This window comes from Aquarana catesbeiana, linkage group LG03 (assembly GCF_042186555.1).
Source record: "Aquarana catesbeiana isolate 2022-GZ linkage group LG03, ASM4218655v1, whole genome shotgun sequence".
NCBI lineage: Eukaryota > Metazoa > Chordata > Amphibia > Anura > Ranidae > Aquarana > Aquarana catesbeiana.
In genome coordinates this window covers 9,793,580-9,817,063 of record NC_133326.1, presented here as the reverse complement: position 1 = coordinate 9,817,063, position 23,484 = coordinate 9,793,580, and the positions used below count along the sequence as shown (strand labels likewise).

The window sequence follows — 23,484 nt, the reverse complement described above, 5'->3', positions numbered from 1 at the left end:
AATCTGTGGCAAGACTTGAAAATTGCTGTTCACAGACGCTCTCCATCCAATCTGACAGAGCTTGAGATATTTTGCAAAGAAGAATGGGGAACAATGTCCCTCTCTAGATGTGCAAAGCTGGTAGAGACATCCCCAAAAAGACTTGTAGAGAAAGGGGGTTCTACAAAGTATTGACTCCGGGGGGCGCAATACTAAATGCCCCCCCCCCACACTTTTCACATATTTATTTGTAAAAAATGTTAAAAGCCATTTATCATTTTCCTTCCACTTCACAATTATGTGCCACTTTGTGTTGGTCTATCACATAAAATCCCAATAAAACACATTTACGTTTTTTAGTTGTAACATGACAAAATGTGGAAAATTTCAAGAGGTATGAATATTATACAGTAAATAGACCTGTTTACTGACATACAGTGACTACAAATACGCCCATAGCACACCTGTCACCACCCATGTATCCCTGTTGCTCCTATTTAAAGGTTGTTGTCATCTATTTTGGGAAATGCAGTTGCCCAGTTCAAGCTGCACCATCATTAATTCCATAGTACAGCCAGTAGAGGGCAGTAGAGTTGTAGAATTTATCTGTTTTTCTGATTTTTCTGAAATCAAATTATCAAAAAAAAATAATACTGCATTTCCACCAGTACACACTATAAATGGATGGGCTTCTTTGATGTTCATTCTTATTTGTTATAGGAATTCATGAAATGGCATTTAACTTAAAAGTCAGCTTTAATGTGCTAATAATAAGTTAAAATAATTGTGGCGTGCCAATACAGAAGCCTGTAATGTACTTGCATTGTTTTTATGTACATAATATTGTTTTCTCTCTTTTAATTTTTTTAGCACTGGTTGGAGTTTTCGAAAGGGATCGCCAAACAAATGAGATGTAAGTTATTCCCCAAATATGTCTATTACAGTTCAAAAGGTGGTGAGTGCCACATCTGTGACTTCACACAGATCACAGAGCAAACGAAATTTGGATTTTTGGATTCATTTTACTCTGTTTCAGATGAATGAAACAGAGTAAATACAAAGTAACAGTTACATCTGATCAATGTTTACAAACAATGTTACTTTGTATCTTTCTATATCCTGTCTGATCAATGTTTACACACAATTTTACTTTGTATCTCTCTATATCTCCTGTCTGATTACTGTTTATAAACAATGTTACTTTGTATCTCTCTATATCCAATCTGAACAATGTTTATAAACAATGTTTCTTTGTATCCCTCTGTCTCTCATCTGATCAATGTTTATAACCACTTGCTGACTGGTCTTTTTCATTTATAATAAAAAAACAAAAACAAAGGTGATTAAATACCACCAAAAAAGCTCTTTTTAAAAAATATATATAGTTTTATATATATATATATATATATATATATATATATATATATTTATTTATATTTCATTTGGGTACGCAGTGCTGCATAGCAAAAAATGGCCTGGTCATGAAGGGGATAAAACCTTCTGGAGCTGAAGTGGATAAACAATGTTACTTTGTATCTCTCCATCTCCTGTCTGTACATTTTTTTTTATAAACAATGTTACTTTATATCTCTTCATCTCCTGTCTGTACAATGTTTATAAACTATGTTACTTTGTATCTCTCCGTCTCCTGTCTGTACAATGTTTATAAACAATGTTATTTTGTATCTCTCCATCTCCTGTCTGTACAATGTTTATAAACAATGTTACTTTGTATCTCTCCATCTCCTGTCTGTACAATGTTTATAAACAATGTTACTTTGTATCTCTCCATCTCCTGTCTGTACAATGTTTATAAACAATGTTACTTTGTATCTCTCCATCTCCTGTCTGAACAATGTTTATAAACAATAATACTTTGTATCTCTCTATCTCCTGATGGAAGGGGGGCTATGATGGGGATCCTGATATAAGGGCCTTCACATTACTTATCCAGCACACGTTTAAAATGGAAAAATGTATCTGATTGTATGTCCAGTTTATTGTTAAAGCAGAACACTGTGTAGTAGCCATTCCTGTTGTTTTATATGGAGTTGCACTGTATTGAGCTTTACTTCTTCTCTTGTCCAGCTCGCCCTCCATTCATCATGTGCTTTCGAGTAAAGTTCTATCCTCCAGACCCAGCGGCTCTAAAAGAAGAAATCACCAGGTAAGTGCTGATAGTCACAGCGCAGTCACATGTTCGTGTGTTGTCGGTGAAAGCACCCTCTGTATGGTAGTGTTGGGGATGTACAGTATATAGTCACATGCAGTGGCGTCGCTAGGGGGTGGCCACTGGGGCCATAGCCCCGAGTCTATTACCTAGGGTTCGCTCTGGGCTCCATCTGCTCAGCTGGGGGCCGGGCGAGGAACATGACTAGTTAATGTTATCAGGCACAAGTTCTTATCTATATGCAGCAGTTCCCAAAATGTAATTATTGTCCTGACGTCCACTTCTATACCGATCTGCCGGGTAATGTATTTGCCGGGAACCGCAGCCCAAGGATTACTCCGCCGGGACTATTTGATGATTTTTGGGCTCAGGCGGAGTAATCATTGTGCTGCGGTTTCCAGCAATTACATTGCCCGGCAGATCGGTATAGAAGTGGACGTGAGGACATTGTCGGGACTGCTGAATATAGATAAGAACTTGTGCCTGATAACATTAACTAGTCATGTTCCTCCCCCCGGCCACCAGCTGAGCAGATGGAGCCCTGAGCCCAGTTTGGTCTGGGTCACCACAAGTGGGAAGCACTTGAGCCGCAAGCATTTAGAAAAAGTGATCCAGGCAGCTGCAGAGACATCTAATCTCTTGTAATGTAATAAGAAGGGCCACAACCCAATCCCAGCCACCACTGCCCGACATTGTTTCAAGGCTCTCCAGTTTCTTTCAGGGAGCCTGGGTCGAAAGAAAACTTTTTCAGGGTGCCAAGCGGGAGAAGCTTGGGGAACATCCATTCTCTGATCCCATCTCCAATGAAAGTACCTGGAAGTGGCAAGAATTCGGGGCCGCCATTCCCCCCGGCTGCTGTGGCTGGGGAAGCAGCTATACACGCACATATATGTGATCAGCAATTAAACCTCATGTGAGTTTTTTTACAAACATTGTAGTTAGAGCTTGGGGCCATCATTCATGGTCAACTCTAAATTAAAAACCTTCAAAGTGTCGCCTATGGAAATTGTTTTGATTACCATAGCTTTTCAGCATTTCATGGGCGTCCAGTTTTTAGGCTTGGCATGTTTGGTATCTGTTTATGTGACACCACTCCATCTTTTATATTTTACAAAAAAAAATGGGTATTAAATAGTGTTCGTGTGAACTAAAATACATTTTTAGTGTTTGCATGACGTCATGGGTTTTTCATACAACTAGACCCTCGGATATGCCTACTTGGTCTTCCTGAGTCTTTAAAACATTTATCTGCAAACCTTCTTGAATGAGGTGTCCTTTATTGCCAGAAAGCTGATAGCTAAGATGTGGATATAAGCTGGGGTATGAACCTTACCACAATAGAAATCTGAGCAGTGGCGGCCACTTAATAAGGGGCACAGGAGCACTGTCCCCCTAATCTCCCTGCAGGGCGCCGAACGCCTGGATTTCAGTAGGGTTTTTTTTTTTTTTTAAGCACGTGATTAAAGCCAGAGGCTCTAATTGGCTTCAAAAGGGGTGGGCTCGGGGCGCAGAGCACTGCGCCCCGAGCCCACCCAGTTGTGTGACAATAGAAAATTAATATTCGCTATTGTCTTCCTGCTTCACATACCGGCCAATCAGGGAGCAGGGAGGAAGCCGCCCATGTTGCCCGTGAAGCTGCCCATGCCACCCGTGAAGCCAACGTGGAGAAGAAGCAGGGAGGAAGCCGCCCATGTTGCCCGTGAAGCTGCCCATGCCACCCGTGAAGCCAACGTGGAGAAGAAGCAGGGAGGAAGCCGCCCATGTTGCCCGTGAAGCTGCCCATGCCACCCGTGAAGCCAACGTGGAGAAGAAGCAGGGAGGAAGCCGCCCATGTTGCCCGTGAAGCTGCCCATGCCACCCGTGAAGCCAACGTGGAGAAGAAGCAGGGAGGAAGCAGCCCATGTTGCCCGTGAAGCTGCCCATGCCACCCGTGAAGCCAACGTGGAGAAGAAGCAGGGAGGAAGCCGCCCATGTTGCCCGTGAAGCTGCCCATGCCACCCGTGAAGCCAACGTGGAGTAGAAGCAGGGAGGAAGCCGCCCATGTTGCTCGTGAAGCTGCCCATGCCACCCGTGAAGCCAACGTGGAGTAGAAGCAGGGAGGAAGCCGCCCATGTTGCCCGTGAAGCTGCCCATGCCACCCGTGAAGCCAACGAGGAGTAGAAGCAGGGAGTAAGCCACCCATGCCGCTGCCCGTGAAGTAGGAGCAGGGAGGAAGCCATCGCTGACCTGGATGGGGTAAGTAGTGCTGGACTATCGAGCAGTGGCTACAGACATTGGGGGGGGGTGGCACTGGGAGTTTTGTTTGCCGCCCCCCCAAACAAAATGGAGGACCAGCCACCACTGAAGCTGAGATGAATAAATTGCTTCTGTACAAGAAACTGATGGAGGTTACCCCAAAACATTTCAGAAAACTTGGGGTGTATGTCAGGCAGAATCTTCTGCTTGCTGTCCAGCTCCCTGATTTTGAACATTGGGTCTTGTGTGTTTGGTTTAGGGGTCAGGCTCATAGACCAGTAGCTATAGCAGTAGAGAGGCTCCCACCAACCAGCAGATGACACGCACTCACCCAAGGCACAAGGTCTGAGTACTGGGGGATGATGCAAAGGGGAAGGGCACACTATGTGTGTGTGTGTGTGTGTGGGGGGGGGGGGGGGTGAAGTGGGGCAGAAAGGATTACTGGGGGGGGTGAAGTAAAGGGGCAGAGATCTTTACTGTGGGGGGGGCAATCTAAAGGGGGGAGTGATGTAAAGGGGGCAGAGTGACACTACTGTGGGGGGTGATGTGAGCGGGGCAGAGGACACTGCTGTTGGGGGGAAGTGATATGCGAGGGGCAGAGGACACTACTGTGGGGGTGGGGGGGGGGGGGCGGTGATGTGGGTGGGACAGAGGACACTGCTGAGGGGGAAAGGGATATGAGAGGGGCAGAGAACACTGCTGTGGGGGGAGGGGATGTCAGAGGGGCAGAGTACACTGCTGTGGGGGATAATGGGAGAGGGGCAGAGGACACTACTGTGGGGGGTGATGTCCCCTCAAAATAACTAACACATAGCCATTAATGTCTAAACCGCTGGCAACAAAAGTGAGTACACCCCTAAGTGAAAATGTCCAAATTGGGCCCAATTAGCCATTTTTCCCTCCCTGGTGTCATGTGACTCATTAGTGTTACAAGGTCTCAGGTGTGAATAGGGAGCAGGTGTGTTACATTTTATGTTATCGCTCTCACTCACTCGTACTGGAAGTTTAACATGTCATCTCATGACAAAGAACTCTCTGAGGATCTGAAAAAAAGATTTGTTGCTCTACATAAAGATGGCCTAGGCTATAAGAAGATTGCCAAGACCCTGAAACTGAGCTGCAGCACGGTGGCCAAGACCATACAGCGGTTTAACAGGACAGGTTCCCCTCAGAACAGGCCTCGCCATGGTCAACCAAAGAAGTTGAGGTCACGTGCTCAGCATCATATCCAGAGGTTGTCTTTGGGAAATAGATGTATGAGTGCTGCCAGCATTGCTGCAGAGGTTGTAGGGGTGGGGGGGTCAGCCTGTCAGTGCTCAGGCCATACGCCGCACACTGCATCAAATTGGTCTGCATGGCTGTCGTCCCAGAAGGAAGCCTCTTCTAAAGATGATGCACAAGAAGCCCGCAAACAGTTTGCTGAAGACAAGCAGACTAAGGACATGGATTACTGGAACCATGCCCTGTGGTCTGATGAGACCAAGATAAACTTATTTGGTTCAGATGGTGACAAGCGTGTGTGGCGGCAACCAGGTGAGGAGGACAAAGACAAGTGTGTCTTGTCTACAGTCAAGCATGGTGGTGGGAGTGTCATGGTCTGGGGCTGCATGAGTGCTGCCGACACTGGGGAGCTACAGATCATTGAGGGAACCATGAATGCCAACATGTACTGTGACATACTGAAGCAGAGCATGATCCCCTCCCTTCAGAGACTGGACCGCAGGGCAGTATTCCAACATGATAACCACCCTAAACACACCTCCAAGATGACCACTGCCTTGCTAAAGAAGCTGAGGGTAAAGGTGATGAACTGGCCAAGCATGTCTCCAGACCTAAACCCTATTGATCATCTGTGGGACATCCTCAAACGGAAGGTGGAGGAGCGCAAGGTCTCTAACATCCACCAGCTCCGTGATGTCGTCATGGAGGAGGGGAAGAGGACTCCAGTGACAACCTGTGAAGCTCTGGTGAACTCCATGCCCAAGAGGGTTAAGGTGGTGCTGAAAAATAATGGTGGCCACACAACATATTGACAATTGGCCCCAATTTGGTCATTTTCACTTAGGGGTGTACTCACTTTTGTTGCCAGTGGTTTAGACATTAATGGCTGTGTGTTGAGTTATTTTGAGGGGACAGTAAATTTACACTGTTATACAAGCTGTACACTCACTACTTTACATTGTAGACAAGTGTCATTTCTTCAGTGTTGTCACATGAAAAGATAGAAGAAAACATTTACAAAAATGTGAGGGGTGTACTAACTTTTGTGAGATACTGTAGGTCCTTGTTTTTGTCAGCATTGATGTTGTTACTTCATAACCATTTCAATACTAATACTTAAAAAAATAATAAAAAATAATTTTTGTGTATTTTTTCCTGAAAGTATAAATTTGATAAACATTTGCACAAATATCATGCAGGATAAAAAATTGCAATTGCTCCCATTTTATTCAACAAGGCCTCTGCTTTTGGGAAAATATAGAATTCTTGGGATGTTCTAACCAGTTTCCTCCCGGCCTATAGCAGATTAATGGCTGGACGGGCCACTCCTCATTCCGGGTAGATGTCATATGACATCCTCCCAGTCATGCCACTTGTGCACGCGATCAGTGGTGAAGAGCCAACCTCATTGGCTCTTTACCATGTGATCAGCTGTGTCCAATCACAGCTGATCCCGTGTAAATAAATGCCGGTCATCGGCATTTTCTTTCCTTCGTACAGTCACTGTGTGAGGAAAGGAATGCTGATAACCAGCAAAAGAGAGTCTAGGTCACAAAGAAACCAGAAAGGGGGAGAAATTGCCCAGGGATGGGTGTGAGTCGTGAGAAGAGAAAAAAGAGAGGGAGAAAGAGAGGGAGGGTTGAAGAAAAGCACAAGAACTGTTGAAGAGACTTTCATTGAGAAAAAAAAAAACATTGCAGCATCATTAGACCTCTTCATCAGTGTCCATCAGTGCCGCCTCATCAGTGCCCATCAGTGCAGCGTCATCAGTGTCCATCAGTGCCGCCTCATCAGTGCCCATCAGTACAGCCTCATCAGTTTCCATCAGTGCCACCTCATCAGTTTCCATCAGTGCCACCTCATCAGTGTCCATCAGTGCAGCCTCATCAGTTTCCATCAGTGCCGCCTCATCAGTGTCCATCAGTGCCGCCTCATCAGTTTCCATTGGTGCCGCCTCATCAGTGTCCATCAGTGCAGCCTCATCAGCACACATTGGTGAAGGAGAAAAATTACTTATTTGGAAAATTTTGTAACAGAAACAAAGAAAAAGGTTTTTTATTTATTTTTTTACAAATTGTTTTATTTTTTTGTCTGTTTAGCAAAAAAAAAAAAAAACCCAGTGATGATTAAAAACCACCAATAAAAAGCTCTAAATAAAAATGTCATCTGGGTACAGTTTTACATGACCGCGCAATTTATCATTCAAAGTGCAACAGCGCTGAAAGCTGAAAATTGGCCTGGGCAGGAAGGGGGTGAAAATGGCCAGTAGGCAAGTGGTTAATATGTGTGCAAAAAAAAATTTTTAAAAATGCCCTGGATGCAAAGGAGTTACAAAAAAACAAAAACAAAAAAACAAAGTCCATTTAGTTCTCCATGTTTGAATAATTCGATAATAATGTTGATACAAAAGAGAACAAATGAGAGCTCAGCGATGCCGAGTCTGACTACCCACAGCGGGGAGACTCTATAAAAGATGTCTGGAAGGAAGGACGGCAATCTAATTACACTTAATGATTTACTTTGGAGGATAGAAAATGAATTTGAGCCTCTGGTAGATACAGATATCCCAGGCACTTTATTTTATAAGGATCACCTACAGTAAGTAATTTCCTTCTCTCCGTGGAAAACTTGCGGCTTGAGCGTCTGCCAGGTATTAATTCACCCGAGTCTTAATCTTCCCGTCTTGTATCTCACCAACCAACAAATCCTTTCCTCATTATACCGGTGTTTTATTTCATTCTGGATTGTCACTAACAGTTTGCCGGATGATGTCATCTCTAAAAAGGGATCGGACGTCGTCTAAACTCTACAGCTTCATTTATACAAATCTAACATTCCCCCCGGGGACGTATTGTAAGCTTCCATTAACTTCTCAACTCCTAAGTGCGCTAGACGTTCGACTGATAATTGTTAAATACCCAACAATGGCCATTAGAGGCAGCGGCTTTTCTTTTATATTTAACGCCGATGGCCTGGTATAAACGCTCCTTACTACTTCTAAATACTGCAAACACTTGTATCCCACTGTACTGAAAGCATGCTACAGCATAGCTCCCACTTGTCCCTGATTTCGAGGGACTGTCCCTGATTTGGAGGGACTGTCCCTGATTTGGAGCAATGTCCCTCTGTCCCTCTTTCCTTCTCATTTGTCCCTCATTTTGGTCTGATCTATATAATTGTATATAAAATCTTTCAAAAAGTGTTTCCCAGTGCTAAACCTTTCATCTAATTTCTAAATTGCTGCATTTGTAAATTTAAAAGCCAATATAAAAGGAATAGTAGTGGTAAAAAAAAAAAGCCCTTGTGGATTTAGGTAGCCTTTTTTTTTTTCAGTTAAGTCTCCTTTAAGGGGGTGTGGCAAGGGGCGTGTCCTATACCTACATACGTTTGCTGGTAGGTGTCCCCCATTCCCATCTCAAAATGTTGGGAGGTTTGCAGCAGCACCTCCCATAAGATGAATGAAACTCACCAAATGAAATCATTTGTACCAACAGCTAACCTTCAGGAGGAACGTTGTCATAAAATGTAGTTCCACTGGAGCGAGTTTATGTGCTCTTCGGAATACCAAGACTTCGCAGGCTCGCAGACGCAGCCCGACATCCCGGATACTTTTGATAATCCAGGACAGTACCTTCCGCCCACAAGCATCCAGATACAGTAAGGGAAAAAAGTATTTGATCCCCCTGCTGATTTTGTACGTTTGCCCGCTGACAATCGATCAGTCTATAATTTTATGGTCGGTTTATTTTAACAGTGAGAGACAAAATACCACCAAAAATGTGCAGAAATGTGCAGAAAAACGCATTTCAAAAAAGTTATAAATTGATTCGCATTTTAATGAGTGAAATAAGTATTTGACCCCTTCACAAAACATGACTTATGCCGCGTACACACGAGCGGACTTTTCGACCGGACTGCCTGACGCACCGAATCCGGCGGACAATCCGGCCGTGTGTGGGCTTCATCGGACCTGCAGCGGACTTTTTCGGTTGAAAATCTGACAGACTTTAGATTTGGAACATGCTTCAAATCTTTACGTCGGAACTCCGCCGGACCCAGTTCCTATCGAAAAGTCCGCTCGTCTGTATGCTAGTCCGACGGACGAAAACCGACGCTAAGGCAGCTACTGGCTATCAACTTCCTTATTTTAGTCCGGTTGTACGTCATCACGTACGAATCCGTGGGACTTTGGTGTGATCGTGTGTAAGCAAGTCCGTTTGTTCGGATAGACTGTCGGACCAGTCCGGTCGAAAAGTCCGCTCGTGTGTACGCGGCATTAGTACTTCGTGGCAAAACCTTTGTTGGCCACCACAGAGGTCAGGCATTTCCTGTAGTTGGCCACCAGGTTTGCACACATCTCAGGAGGGATTTTGTCTTCTTTGCAGATCCTCTCCAAGTCATTAAGGTTTTGAGGCTAACGTTTGGTAACTCGAACCTTCAGCTCCCTCCACATATTTTCTATGGGATTAAGGTCTGGAGACTGGCTAGGCCACTCCAGGACCTTAATGTGTTTCTTCTTGAGCCACTCCTTTGTTGCCTTGGCCGTGTGTTTTGGGTCATTGTCATGCTGGAATACCCATCCATGACCCATTTTCAATGCCCTGGCTAAGGGAAGGAGGTTCTCATCCATGATTTGATGGTACATGGCCCCATCCATCGTCCCTTTGATGCGGTGAAGTTGTCCTGTCCCCTTAGCAGAACCCCCCCCCAAAGCATAATGTTTCCACCTCCATGTTTGATGGTGAGGATGGTGTTCTTGGGGTCATAGGCAGCATTCCTCCTCCTCCTCCAAACACGGCCAGTTGAGTTGATGCCAAAGAGCTAGATTTTGGTCTCATCTGACCACAACACTTTCACCCAGTTCTCCTCTGAATCATTCAGATATTCATTAGCAATCTTCAGACGAACCTGTACATGTGCTTTCTTGAGCAGGGGGACCTTGCGGGCGCTGCAGGATTTCAGTCCTTCACGGTGTAGTGTGTTACCAATTGTTTTCTTGGTGACTATGGTCCCAGCTGAGATCATTGACAAGATTCTCCTGTGTAGTTCTGGGCTGATTCCTCACCGTTCTCATGATCATTGAAACTCCACGAGGTGAGATCTTGCATGGAGCCCCAGACTGAGGGAGACTGACAGTTATTTTGTGTTTCTTCCATTTGCGAATAATCTCACCAACTGTTGTCACCCTCTCACCAAGCTGCTTGGCGATGGTCTTGTAGTCCATTCCAGCCTTGTGTAGGTCTACAATCTTCATTTATTTGTCAGTGGGCAAACCTACAAAATCATCAGGGGATCAAAAACTTTTTCCCCCTCACTGTATTGCACACCCCACCACCTCTTCCTCCCCATGTCCCATCACCTTTCAAGCAGACTTCCAGTCACCCAAATCATTTTTTTTAACGATCTAATGATTTAATGATCACTCCGCCGTGATTGTTTACCACTTATATTGCAACATTTAGGTAACGTCATATATGTGGTCCTTTTAGTTGATGTTTAAATTGTGGGAAACTAACCAGATCTCGGAAGCAGGCAGGTCCTATCTCTGCTGTGGGCATCTGAAGCCCTCTTCTCTTCATTTATGGTATTTGGTGGAGCTGGCTACCCAGCATGCACCTCCCGATCCCGATCTTTCTTCCTGACAGGTTGCCATAGCAATGGCGGCGTCAGCGAAAGTTCCCGTTGCTGTAGCAACCTGTCAATCAGGACGTCCCGGCCCTCCCCGTTTCATTTCCGGTCCGGAAACTGTGCAAGATTTTGGCATTAGGCGATTCACATGGACTCCTATGATAGATGAGGCCGATATCCCCGGAGTCCATGGGAATCGCCTTAGTGACGTTATCGCCTAGGCTGCTGGAGCCGGAGCCTGGAAGTGCTCCATACTACAATGAAAAATAAGTATTAAAAAAAAACAAAAAACAATTTGCCATTTAAATATAGAGGAGGATGGGCAAATGGATTGATCCTAAATTTAAAAAATGGGTGGAACTCTCATCCTCACCCATTTCACCTGCCCCCCCCCCTTTTTTTCCCCTCTTGTTTGCTTTTCTACTTTTTTAGTATGTATGAAAGGGTCCTTAACTTGATCCAGGTGAAGGACTAGTTGTGTTATGGCTGTGGATTCTTCTTCTTGAGCTGCTCCAGGTACCATCGGCCATGTACCCTCTTGGCTCTGCTGACTATAGCCTAGGACAGTGATGGTGAACCTTGGCACCCCAGATGTTTTGGAACTGCATTTCCCATGATGCTCCTGCACTCTGCAGTGTAGTTGAGCATCATGGGAAATGTAGTTCCAAAACATCTGGGCTGCCAAGGTTTGCCATCACTGGCCTAGGATATTACTGTTTTACATACCGGTAACTATGTTCATTGAGATGTACTGGATCTGGCAACTTATATACTGTATTTTGTCATTGGATTTGTTGAGCGGCTCATCTCCTACTTGTCCTTATTGAAAATTATAAATAAAGAATAAAAAAAAAAAAAAAATCCAGCAAAGTATTGACATGGACTTTTATAGATAGGCAACTCCTATCCTCATATTGATTAGTGGTTCCAGATTAATAATAACTACTGCAGTAGGGAACAGACACAAAAGATACGCTCAGCATCTTTCCAAATAACTGTTCTGCTTTATTATGACGCGATTGAAGGTTTTTATACACATGAGGTATCACATTAATATTACAATTGTACTTTTATGGTAACAAGGGGCGTAACATAGGCAGGTGAATTCTAATCAGGACTCAGAAGAATGCAAACATGTAATGAAAACATTATTAGTGCCGTGTGCACAGTGAGGGCAGAGTAAAATACATACAAAATAGAATGCAATTATATACAGAACTTACAAATTTCCTTTACAGTATTGTGTGCTGTGACCCACAACAAAATTCCAAAAAAAAAAAGTTGAACTCCAGAAAAACAGCTAAATACACAGTTATATTTAGGGGTGTAACAATATTTCATGGGGCCCCCTAGCAAAAAGGTTAATGGCATCCCCCCAGTTACCTTGCTTTAAGATAGTGTCAGGACCCGGGTCTGAAGGTGCGACCTCTGCTTTGTCTGGCGTTGTCTCTTCTTACTGAGCCACCTGGGATGCTGGACAGCTCCCTGGACAATTCCTTGAATGATCCTGCCTTGAACCTTGTTTAAACCCTTTGCTCTTCCCACGAACTTCCTACTTAAGCCATGCCTTTGCACTTCCTGTTTGCCAGATTATTGTGCTCTCTCCAGCCATTATCTTGCTCTTGTCACTCCTGCTGCCGTCTGTATATTCGCGACCACTTGTTACTGACCTTTGGCTTGTTTACTGACTACGCTTCTGCTATGTTTGCTACTGGACCCTGCCTTGGTTGCCTCCTTGTGGGGTGACCCCGAGGCCCGCAACCTGGTACTAACGCACAGCAAAACGCATCTCCACCATCAGGAGCCCTGGTGAATACCGGTTAGTACTTAGACCCCGCACCTCGGGTGAGCCTCTTGTCATCCGCCAGGGTGAGCTGCTTGTATACTTATCCAGCTGGTCGGTGGGAGCCTCTCTATTGCTATAGCCACTGATCTCCAAGCCAAATTTGGAATTTGGAAATTTTGCATTATGTAATAATTTTGTATAAATAAAGTTTTTGTATAAACGTTTTGTTTATTCTTGAAAAATGCCCTAACCCTTTTCTAAATAATTCCCTATGTATTTTTTTTTTTTTTTAATATGGTATTTTATTTAAAGAAAAACATATACACTTACCCCATTAAGACGAACCCCCACACGGGATGGTAGACATAACCAAGAGAAAAAACAAAAAACAAAAATATCAACAATACAAAAAGAAAAAGAAAAAAAATCAATACAAATAGTATTATTAATATAAATATATATATATATATATATATATATATATATATATATATAATATAATGTTTGGGGGTTCTAAGTAATTTTCTAGCAAACAAAAAAGTTTTTAACTTGTAAAGACTAAATCTCAGAAAGAGTCCTTAAGTGGTTAAAAATATATTGGTGTCACCCCCCCCCCCCCCCCCCTCCTGCTGATTGGACAATAACCTGGATATCTGTCTCCCACACAGGTATATGGTTTTCCTGCAAGTGAAGAGAGATTTGTACCACGGACGGTTACTGTGTAAGACATCTGATGCGGCTTTGCTGGCAGCCTACATATTACAAGGTATGTCCTGATGACAGGCTGTCATTGGCTCCTCATTTATGATTTACTGAGTCCTTCTCGCTTCATTGGCTAATGCAGCCGTGTCTTTTACCTCCTATGACATTTCCATTTCTTCCTCTGCTATCCGCTAGTTTGTCTCAAGAGTCCGAATAAAAAAAAAAAAAAAAATGTCTGTGTTCTGTATCAACCTATCAGCTTCTCCCTTTCATCTCCTCTTCTACGTTTGAAACAAAAGAGAAGCTAATTACCCAATTTATCGGCGTATAACACGCACTTTTTTTCCCCTTAAAATCAAGGGAAAATCGCGGGTGCGTCTTATACGCCGATCCCCGCCGACTGTGAGCAGAGGAGCGAGCGCCGCCGACATTCATACATAGCCGAGTGTACTCGGCTAGCTCCGCTCACAGTCACGCCCAGTCCCGCCCTAAGATGAACATAACACAGGGACTGGGCGTGACTGTGAGCGGAGCTAGCCGAACCTAGCCGAGTACACTCCGCTATCTATGAATGTCAGCGGCGCTCGGCTCCGCCCACAGGTCTACGAGAGGAGCCGAAAGCGGCCGACAGCCGCCGAGAGACACAGGGCCGGCTCTGTGTCTCTCGGCGGCGCCATTTTTAAAAACTGCAGTGACACTACAAGGCTGCAAATGACACTGAAAGGCTGAAAATGACACTACAAGGCTGCAGATGGACACTAATAAGGCTGCACTGATGGGCATTTAAATGTAAGTTTTTTTTCCTTAAAAAGTTTTTTTCCTTAAAATTCCCTGCTAAACTTGGGGTGCGTGTTATACGCTGATAAATACGGTAATTGTAGACATGTGCACTGACAAAAAATTTGTTCGTTTTTGTTTTCATTTCATTTGTTTTTTTGCTTTTTTCAAAATTTTTAAAATTCTGAATTCGGAAATCCAAAAATTCGAATTTTAGAATTTCCGAATTTTTGAATTTCAAATTTTGTAATTTCGATTTCCGAATTTCAAAAATTTTAAAATCCGAAAAAAAAGAAAGAAAATCTGTAAAATTCTAAATAATAACTAACTAATAATAACTAGCTATTAAATTATAGGCATTGGAATTTCCTTTCAAATTTGGCTGTTAGTGAATGTAACGAATACAAATTTATCTGAAGTTACGAATTATCCGAAATAACATATGCCGCATCTGAACAAATGGAATGGAACAAATTAATAATAAATAATAGGAATAAAAAGGTTTTATTATTATTATTGTTATTTATTATTATTAGATCAATAGGTTCCATTCTTTTAGATACGGCATTCGTTATTTCAGATAATTCGTAACTTCAGATAAATTCATACTTGTTGTGTTCACTAACAGACACAAATTTGAAAGGAAATTTCAATACCTAGAATTTAATAGTTATAATTAGTTAGTTCAGATTTTCGGTTTTCAAATTTTCGGATTTTCATTCTTTTGAATTTTCAGATTTTCATTCTTATTTTTGGATTTTCAAATTTCCGAACTTCCGAATTTCTGAACTTTCGAATTTCGGAATTTGAATTTTCCAATTTCCGAAATTTCCAGTTTCCGAATTCCGAATTTACGAATTTCCAGTTTCCAAAATTAGAATTTTCGGAAATTTGAAATTTGTAAATTTGAAATTCGTAAATTCGGAATTTGGAAATTCGGAAATTCGAAATTCAGAAATTTTGGAATTAACGAATTTGTCAAAATTTGTTAAACGAATTAGGAACTAAACAAATTGCACATGTCTAATTAATTGTTATGGGCAACCCTTGGGGCAGAAACTCAACTAGAACCTTCAGGGCCCCGGTGCAAGAAACAATGAAGGGCCCCCTTGAAGCCCCCCCCTCTCACTTTCCTTTGATCTCAGGGCCCTTTACTCCCATCAGGGGGGGCTTTATTGCGGTCCTGCTGTGAGACCCTTTCATGTGTTCTGCACCGGGCCCCCTTATTGCTGTCTTGGGTAAGGTTGCCCCCTTCTCTTCAAGCCAAAGCCACACACTTTAGTGGCGCACGGCAAATTTTTTTTAGTAGCAAACACTATGGGGTCTCAGGACCCGCTTCCTGATTGCCTGGAAGGATAAATAGGAAGACATTAGCGAATATTAATTTGCTATTGTTACACAATAGGGTGGGCTCGGGGCGCAGTGCTTTGCGCCCCGAGCCCACCCTTTTTTGAAGCCAATTAGAGCCTCAGGCTGTAATCATGTGCTACAAAAAACAAAAACCCATTAAAATACATGCGTCCGGCGCCCTGCATGTAGATTAGGGGGCTGAGCGCATGGATTGGGGGGGTGGGCGCCCGTGCGCCCCTTAATGAGCAGCCACCACTGCATCCCATACAGTTTGCATGTGAGTTGCATTTCAGGGGTAATTAAAGCTGAACTCAATTCAGACAGCTAGATAGACGATTGAAATACATCGATTCAGAGAATTCTACCTGCCAAAGTGTTTGTATTTTTTATCAAGTCTTGTGATTCAGGTACTGTACCTCTTCCAGACAGCACAGCCAGGTCCCAGACCTTCCTGAAGGTGAGCAGTACACCATGTTCATAACCCATCTTCTCTCTAGACTGTCCAGTGGTGGGAACCACGACCGATGTGCCCACCTGACACATCCAATCACTGATCGGTGTACTGGGCGGCTGTACGTGGCCCTGGTACCATGTGATCACTGTGACCAAACATGAACAGTAGTAAACAATGATGTCATTGTTTACTACTGTGAGAGCTTTGTGATTGGTCACAGTGGCCCTGTACCATGTGAGACCTGTGACCAATCACAGCATCACAGTAGTAAAGAAGGTTTCATGAATGAAACCTTTAGACAGGCTTACCGATTGCTTATTACAGCGATCATCACCGTAATAAGCAATCACATTGTAAAAAAATAAAATACTGATTACCTCCCCAGACTAGTACAATGTCACTATAGAGACACTGCACTGCTCTGGTCATTTTTAAAATAATTTTATTTACCACACCAGTCATATTGTCCCTAATCACCGTCACACCAGTCATATTGTCCCTAATCACCATCACACCAGTCATATTGTCCCTAATCACCTTCACACCAGTCATATTGTCCCTAATCACTGTCACACCAGTCATATTGTCCCTAATCACTGTCACACCAGTCATATTGTCCCTAATCACCATCACACCAGTCATATTGTCCCTAATCACCGTCACACCAGTCATATTGTCCCTAATCACCATCACACCAGTCATATTGTCCCTGATCACTGTCACACCAGTCATATTGTCCCTAATCACCGTCACACCAGTCATATTGTCCCTAATCACCGTCACACCAGTCATATTGTCCCTAATCACCATCACACCAGTCATATTGTCCCTAATCACCGTCACACCAGTCATATTGTCCCTGATCACCACCACACCAGTCATATTGTCCCTGATCACTGTCACACCAGTCATATTGTCCCTAATCACCGTCACACCAGTCATATTGTCCCTAATCACCGTCACACCAGTCATATTGTCCCTAATCACCACCACACCAGTCATATTGTCCCTGATCACCGTCACACCAGTCATATTGCCCCTAATCACCGTCACACCAGTCATATTGTCCCCAATCACCGTCACATCAGTCATATTGTCCCTGATCACCGTCACACCAGTCATATTGTCCCTGATAACCGTCACACCAGTCATATTGTCCCTAATCACCGTCACATCAGTCATATTGTCCCTGATAACCGTCACACCAGTCATATTGTCCCTGATCACCACCACACCAGTCATATTGTCCCTGATAACCGTCACACCAGTCATATTGTCCCTGATCACCACCACACCAGTCATATTGTCCCTGATCACCACCACACCAGTCATATTGTCCCTGATCACCGTCACATCAGTCATATTGTCCCTGATCACCGTCACATCAGTCATATTGTCCCTGATCACCGTCACATTAGTCATATTGTCCCTGATCACCGTCACACCAGTCATATTGTCCCTGATCCCGTCACACCAGTCATATTGTCCCTAATCACCGTCACACCAGTCATATTGTCCCTGATCACCGTCACATCAGTCATATTGTCCCTGATCCCGTCACACCAGTCATATTGTCCCTGATCACCGTCACATCAGTTACAGTGTTCCTGATCATTATTAGATGTGTAATGCACCTAGATAGCCTGAAGGTGCTTCTTTGATTTTTGGGCCTCTCTATGTGGCTATTCTGTGAAAAAGTCTCACACATGTGTTATTGCCATGCTTGGAAGGGGTAACAGAATTTGTTTTGGGGGTCTAATTCTAAGTATGCCTATTCTGTGTGTAAAAAATAAAATAACAATTTTGTGGAAAAAAAATAAATAAATAATTTTACAAAAAATTGTGACAAAAAATTTACAACTTCAAAAAACTCGACTATGCCTCTTACTAAATACCTTGGACTGTCTACTTTCCAAAAATGGCTCATTTGGGGGGGGGGTATTAGTACTGAGTATTAGTATTGATCGATTTCCAAATATGTCCCATAGTTTGTGGACTCAATAACGGGCTGGCAACTCGCACCAAGCATGCTTTGATGAAGGCTTCCTAGCTGAAACGCGTCAGCGTATAGCCTGTACCCGTGTACCCATGTAACCAATAAAGGACTTTTATTCAAGAGCATCCAAATTGCCAGCCCTTTTTGATTTAAAGTATTGCATTTGGGGCCTGAACGTCCTGGCTAGAGCACCGGATCACAGCTCGTGGACTTTCATATTGGCAGTGGAGCTGGGGTAACATTTTGTTTCTCTCATGACTAAATAATATGCAATGATTTGGGTTATTTTTACCAAAGAAATGTAGCAGAATACATTTTGGCCGAAATTTATAAACGATTCTTTATTTGCAAAATTTTATAACAGAAACCAAAAAAAAAATGTTTCTTTTTTCAAAATGTTCAGTCTTTTTTGTTTTATATAGCAAAAAATGAAGCTACCAATGGTGATTAAATACCACTAAAATAAAAATCGAACTCTTTAAAATAAAAGGATACACAATTCATATAGGTACAGTGCTGCATGACTGAGTAATTGTCATTCAAAATGTATTGAAGGGTATTGAAGGTGTTAAAGAGTCAGGGGCGGCCATTGTAAAGGGGTTCATATCTGTCTGGAGTTCAAGTTAATAAATATTTTGTATATTTTATCTAAAAAAACATGGGACAAAACCTTTAACTGTCAGTTCTGTCAGTGGGCTTTTTCTCAACTGTTGAGACTCACCCATACTATGTGCTGCATGATCAGTTACATCTCCTGACAAACTGACAAGAAGCAGCAACAGAAGTTTTTATGTGGCCCTTTCCAGCTCACCCTCAGAGTGGCCCCTCCGTGTGCTCAGCCTCAGAGTGGCCCCTCCGTGTGCTCAGCCTCAGAGTGGCCCCTCCGTGTGCTCAGCCTCAGAGTGGCCCCTCCGTGTGCTCAGCCTCAGAGTGGCCCCTCCGTGTGCTCAGCCTCAGAGTGGCCCCTCCGTGTGCTCACCCTCAGAGTGGCTCCACGTGTGCTCAGCCTCAGAGTGGCCCCTCCGTGTGCTCAGCCTCAGAGTGGCCCCTCCGTGTGCTCAGCCTCAGAGTGGCCCCTCCGTGTGCTCAGCCTCAGAGTGGCCCCTCCGTGTGCTCAGCCTCAGAGTGGCCCCTCCGTGTGCTCAGCCTCAGAGTGGCCCCTCCGTGTGCTCAGCCTCAGAGTGGCCCCTCCGTGTGCTCAGCCTCAGAGTGGCCCCTCCCTGTGCTCAGCCTCAGAGTGGCCCCTGTGTGCTCAGCCAACACGGACTCTTCATGTGCTGCTCTGGTGCCGTCTTATTGCAGGATTGCTCCAACTTGAGGAAACTGAACTGTTCAGCTGTAATTCTAACCCATCTGTGCCTCTCCTGTAGCAGAGATCGGTGATTATGATCCAGGCAAACACCCCGAGGGATATAGTTCCAAGTTCCAGTTCCTCCCTAAACACTCCGAGAAGCTGGAGAGACGGATTGCTGAGATTCACAGGAACGAGCTCAGGTGAGCAACGTGCTCTATGTAACTGACCTATTAATGTCCAGCCCCGGGCTCTGTGCTTGTCCCCCCAGCACCACTTTTCTGAAGTTTTTATGTCATTTACATAGTAGTTTAGGGTCCTATTCTTCTTTGCCCAGTATGTATATATTGGTCACCATTGATGCAGAGAGCAGTGCTGTAGAGTCTGAATGAAGTGACACCCTGCACTCACTGTATGTGCTCTGTCTTCCATGTTAAGTGATGCTGGGTGCCAATAAACATGCAAGACTGAGGACATCTTGTGGCAAAGAAGAGGTACTGCCAAGGGCAGGTCTAGATTGAAGCTGAACTTCAGGAATTCAGCTACTTTGTAAAAAGTGAAGGAATACTATGAGTGAGAGACATCTTTTTCATATGCAGACTGAAATTCATTCCTTTTGATCTGCGGATGAATAAAACAGAGAGGGTACAAAAGTAAAAATGTTACTTTGTATCTTTCTATCTCCTGTCTGATCAATGTTTATAAACATTGTTACTTTGTATCTCTCTATCTCCCATCTGTTCAGTGTTTAGAAACAATGTTACTTTGCATCTCTCTATCTCCAGTCTGAGCAATGTTTATAAACAATTTTACTTTGTATCCCTCTATCTCCAGTCTGAACAATGTTTTTAAACAATGCTACTTTGTATCTCTCTATCTCCAACCTGATCAATGTTTATAAACAATGTTACTTTGCATCTCTCTATCTCCAGTCTGAGCAATGTTTATAAACAATTTTACTTTGTATCCCTCTATCTCCAGTCTGAACAATGTTTTTAAACAATGCTACTTTGTATCTCTCTATCTCCAACCTGATCAATGTTTATAAACAATGGTACTTTGTATCTCTTTCTCTCCCCATCTGATCAATGTTTATAAACAATGTTACTTTGTATCTCTTTATCTTCAGTCTGAACAATGTTATTTTCTATCCCTCCATCTCCAGTCTGAACACTGTTTATAAACAATGTTAGTTTGTATCTCTCTATCTCCTGTCTCTGGACAATGTTTATAAATAATGTTACTTTGTATCCCTCCATTTCCAGTCTGAGCACTGTTTATAAACAATGTTACTTTGTATGTCTCTATCTCCCGTCTATAGACAATGATTGTAAACAATGTTACTTTGTATCTATCTCCTGTCTCTGGACAATGTTTATAAACAATGTTACTTTGTATCTCATTATCTTGCCTATGAACAGTATTGATAACATTTGTGTCAGATGGTTAATTTTTTTGTCAGCAAAAGTTTCTAGAGTTGCTATATTTACACAGAAGTAGCCGGCTTTAATTTTAAGAGTTGGGAATTGGCGTCAAGTGGGGGGAGCAGTAGTGGGGCAAAAGTACAGGACGTGCTACACACGCCCCGTGTACTGTACTTTGATTATATTTTTGGACGTGTGTAGCACATCCAGTGTCCTCAACTGGACGAATTTCTTTGTAACAGTTTTTGGGGCTTGACATAAAATATGCTCCAAAGGGAAGTGTTTTTTTATAGCAACCAAACAGACTTTTTTCCAAATTGATAATTGATTGATTGATTGATTAGACTTCATATTGAAGGAAAGAATCTAAAGATCTGTGAATACTCCTTGTAGACAAAGCCATTTTCCGTGCAGTAGTGTATGACTTGACCCTTTGTCCTCTATTCTAGTGGCTTGTCCCCCGCCGCGTCAGAGCTGTGTTTTCTGAGGAAGGCTCAGACCCTGGAGACGTATGGAGTGGATCCCCACCCTTGTAAGGTACCCCCCCCTTTTTCTCCATGTTACCCATAATTCTCTCTGTGCAGTCTATGCCTCCCGTCTCTCCTTTTCTCTCTCTTTCCTTCCTATGTCCTGTGTCACTGTCTTTCAGGATGTCTCTGGAAATTCTGCATTTTTGGCCTTTACTCCTTTTGGCTTTATCGTGTTGCAGGGGAATAAGAGGGTTCACTTTATAAAATGGTGAGTCTGGATCTTCCCTTCCCCCAACCTTCCCCTTCTTTATCTTATCTTTCGCCTTCTCCTCTCTGTCTTCTTTTTAAATATTAGGGATCTATTGATGTGGTACATGGAAAGTGAACCTGTCCTTCATGCTGATTATATGAAAATAAAGGTTCGGCACAAACATAAGATGCTAATACCTCCTCTGTCAAAAAAAGCTCCTAAATGTGACCTCCAGATATGATATGTATTGTATAGATCTATTGGGCCAGCTTGGCACGATGTAAGTATGTATATCTCATACATATGTGCAATTAGTTTTGTTCCGAATTCGTTTTTTTAACAAATTTTGACAAATTCGTTAATTTGGAAATATCCAAATTAATGAAAACCCTTTTAACTAATTTTTCCTGAATATTTGTAAATTCGAAAATTCCTAAATTAGAAAAATTCACAAATTCGTAAATCCAAAAACCCGAAAATTTGAAATAATAACTAACTAATAATAACTTAACTATTACTAACTATTAAATTATAGGGATTGGAATTTCCTATCAAATTTGGGTGTTAGTGAACGTAACAAATACGGATTTATCCACAGTTACAAGTATGTATATCTCATGGATATGTACAATTCGTTTCGCTCCGAATTCGTTTTTTAACGAATTTCGACAAAATTCGTTAATTTTTCCGAATATTTGTAAATTCAAATATTCGAAGATCCGTAAACTTCGAAAATTCTAAAATTTGAAAATCTGAAAACCCGAAAATTTGAAAATCTGAAATAATAACTAATAATAACTGAACTATTACTAACTATTAAATTATAGGGTATTGGAATTTCCTATCAAATTTGGGTGATAGTGAATGTAACGATTACGTATTTATCCGCAGTTACGAGTATGTATATCTCATAGATATGTGCAATTCGTTTCGTTCCGAATTTTCGACAAATTCGTTAATTCGGAAATATACAAATTAACGAAAACCTGTTTAACAAATTTTACTGAATATTTGAAAAATTCAATATTCGAAAATTCGTAAATTCGAAAATTAAAAAATTTGAAAATCCGAAAATTTGAAAATCTGAAATAATAACTAACTAATAAAAACGTAACTTTTACTAGCTATTAAATTATAGGGTATTGGACTATCCTATCAAATTTGGTTGTTTGTGAACGTAACGATTACGAATTTATCCTCAGTTACAAATTATCCGAAATAACTAATCTAACCGAATGGAACGTAATAAATTAATAATAATAAATAACAATAATAATAAAGAAAACTTTTTATTTTTATTATCTATTATTAATTTGTTCCGTTCCATTCGTTTAGATGCAGCATTCATTATTTCGGAAAAAATTCGTATTCATTGCGTTCACTAACAGCCAAATTTTAAAGGAAATTCCAATACCTATAATTTAATAGTTAGTTATTATTAGTTAGTTATTCTTTCAAATTTTCGGATTTTCTTTCTTATCTTTTTTAATTTACAAATCTACGAATTCACGAATTTTCAAATTTACGAATTGCGATCATAACGAATGACCCGAAAAACGAAAAAAAATAAAATAAACAAATGAAACGAAAACAAACAAATTTTTCGGCAGTGCACATGTCTAATATCTCATACCTGAGAGGCTGCTGGGGAAACTGACAATCAATGTAAGGCCCCTTTCACACTTATACGACTTCAAAGTCGCACGATTTTACCGCGATTTCGCGGCCGCGATTTTGCCGCGATTTGCCGC

The 23,484-nt window shown here is 42.3% G+C and overlaps 1 protein-coding gene across 1 annotated transcript in view; it reads left to right on the top strand.

Annotated features, from left to right (window-relative positions):
- FRMD5 (FERM domain containing 5) overlaps positions 1–23,484 on the top strand; it is a 155,005-nt gene that overhangs the window by 77,807 nt on the left and 53,714 nt on the right. Inside the window, exons 3-8 of the mRNA XM_073618251.1 lie at positions 850–892; positions 2,068–2,146; positions 13,688–13,785; positions 19,669–19,792; positions 21,463–21,550; positions 21,663–21,751. Of these exons, the coding sequence (XP_073474352.1) occupies positions 850–892; positions 2,068–2,146; positions 13,688–13,785; positions 19,669–19,792; positions 21,463–21,550; positions 21,663–21,751 (521 nt within the window). The remainder of the gene's footprint in view (positions 1–849; positions 893–2,067; positions 2,147–13,687; positions 13,786–19,668; positions 19,793–21,462; positions 21,551–21,662; positions 21,752–23,484) is intronic.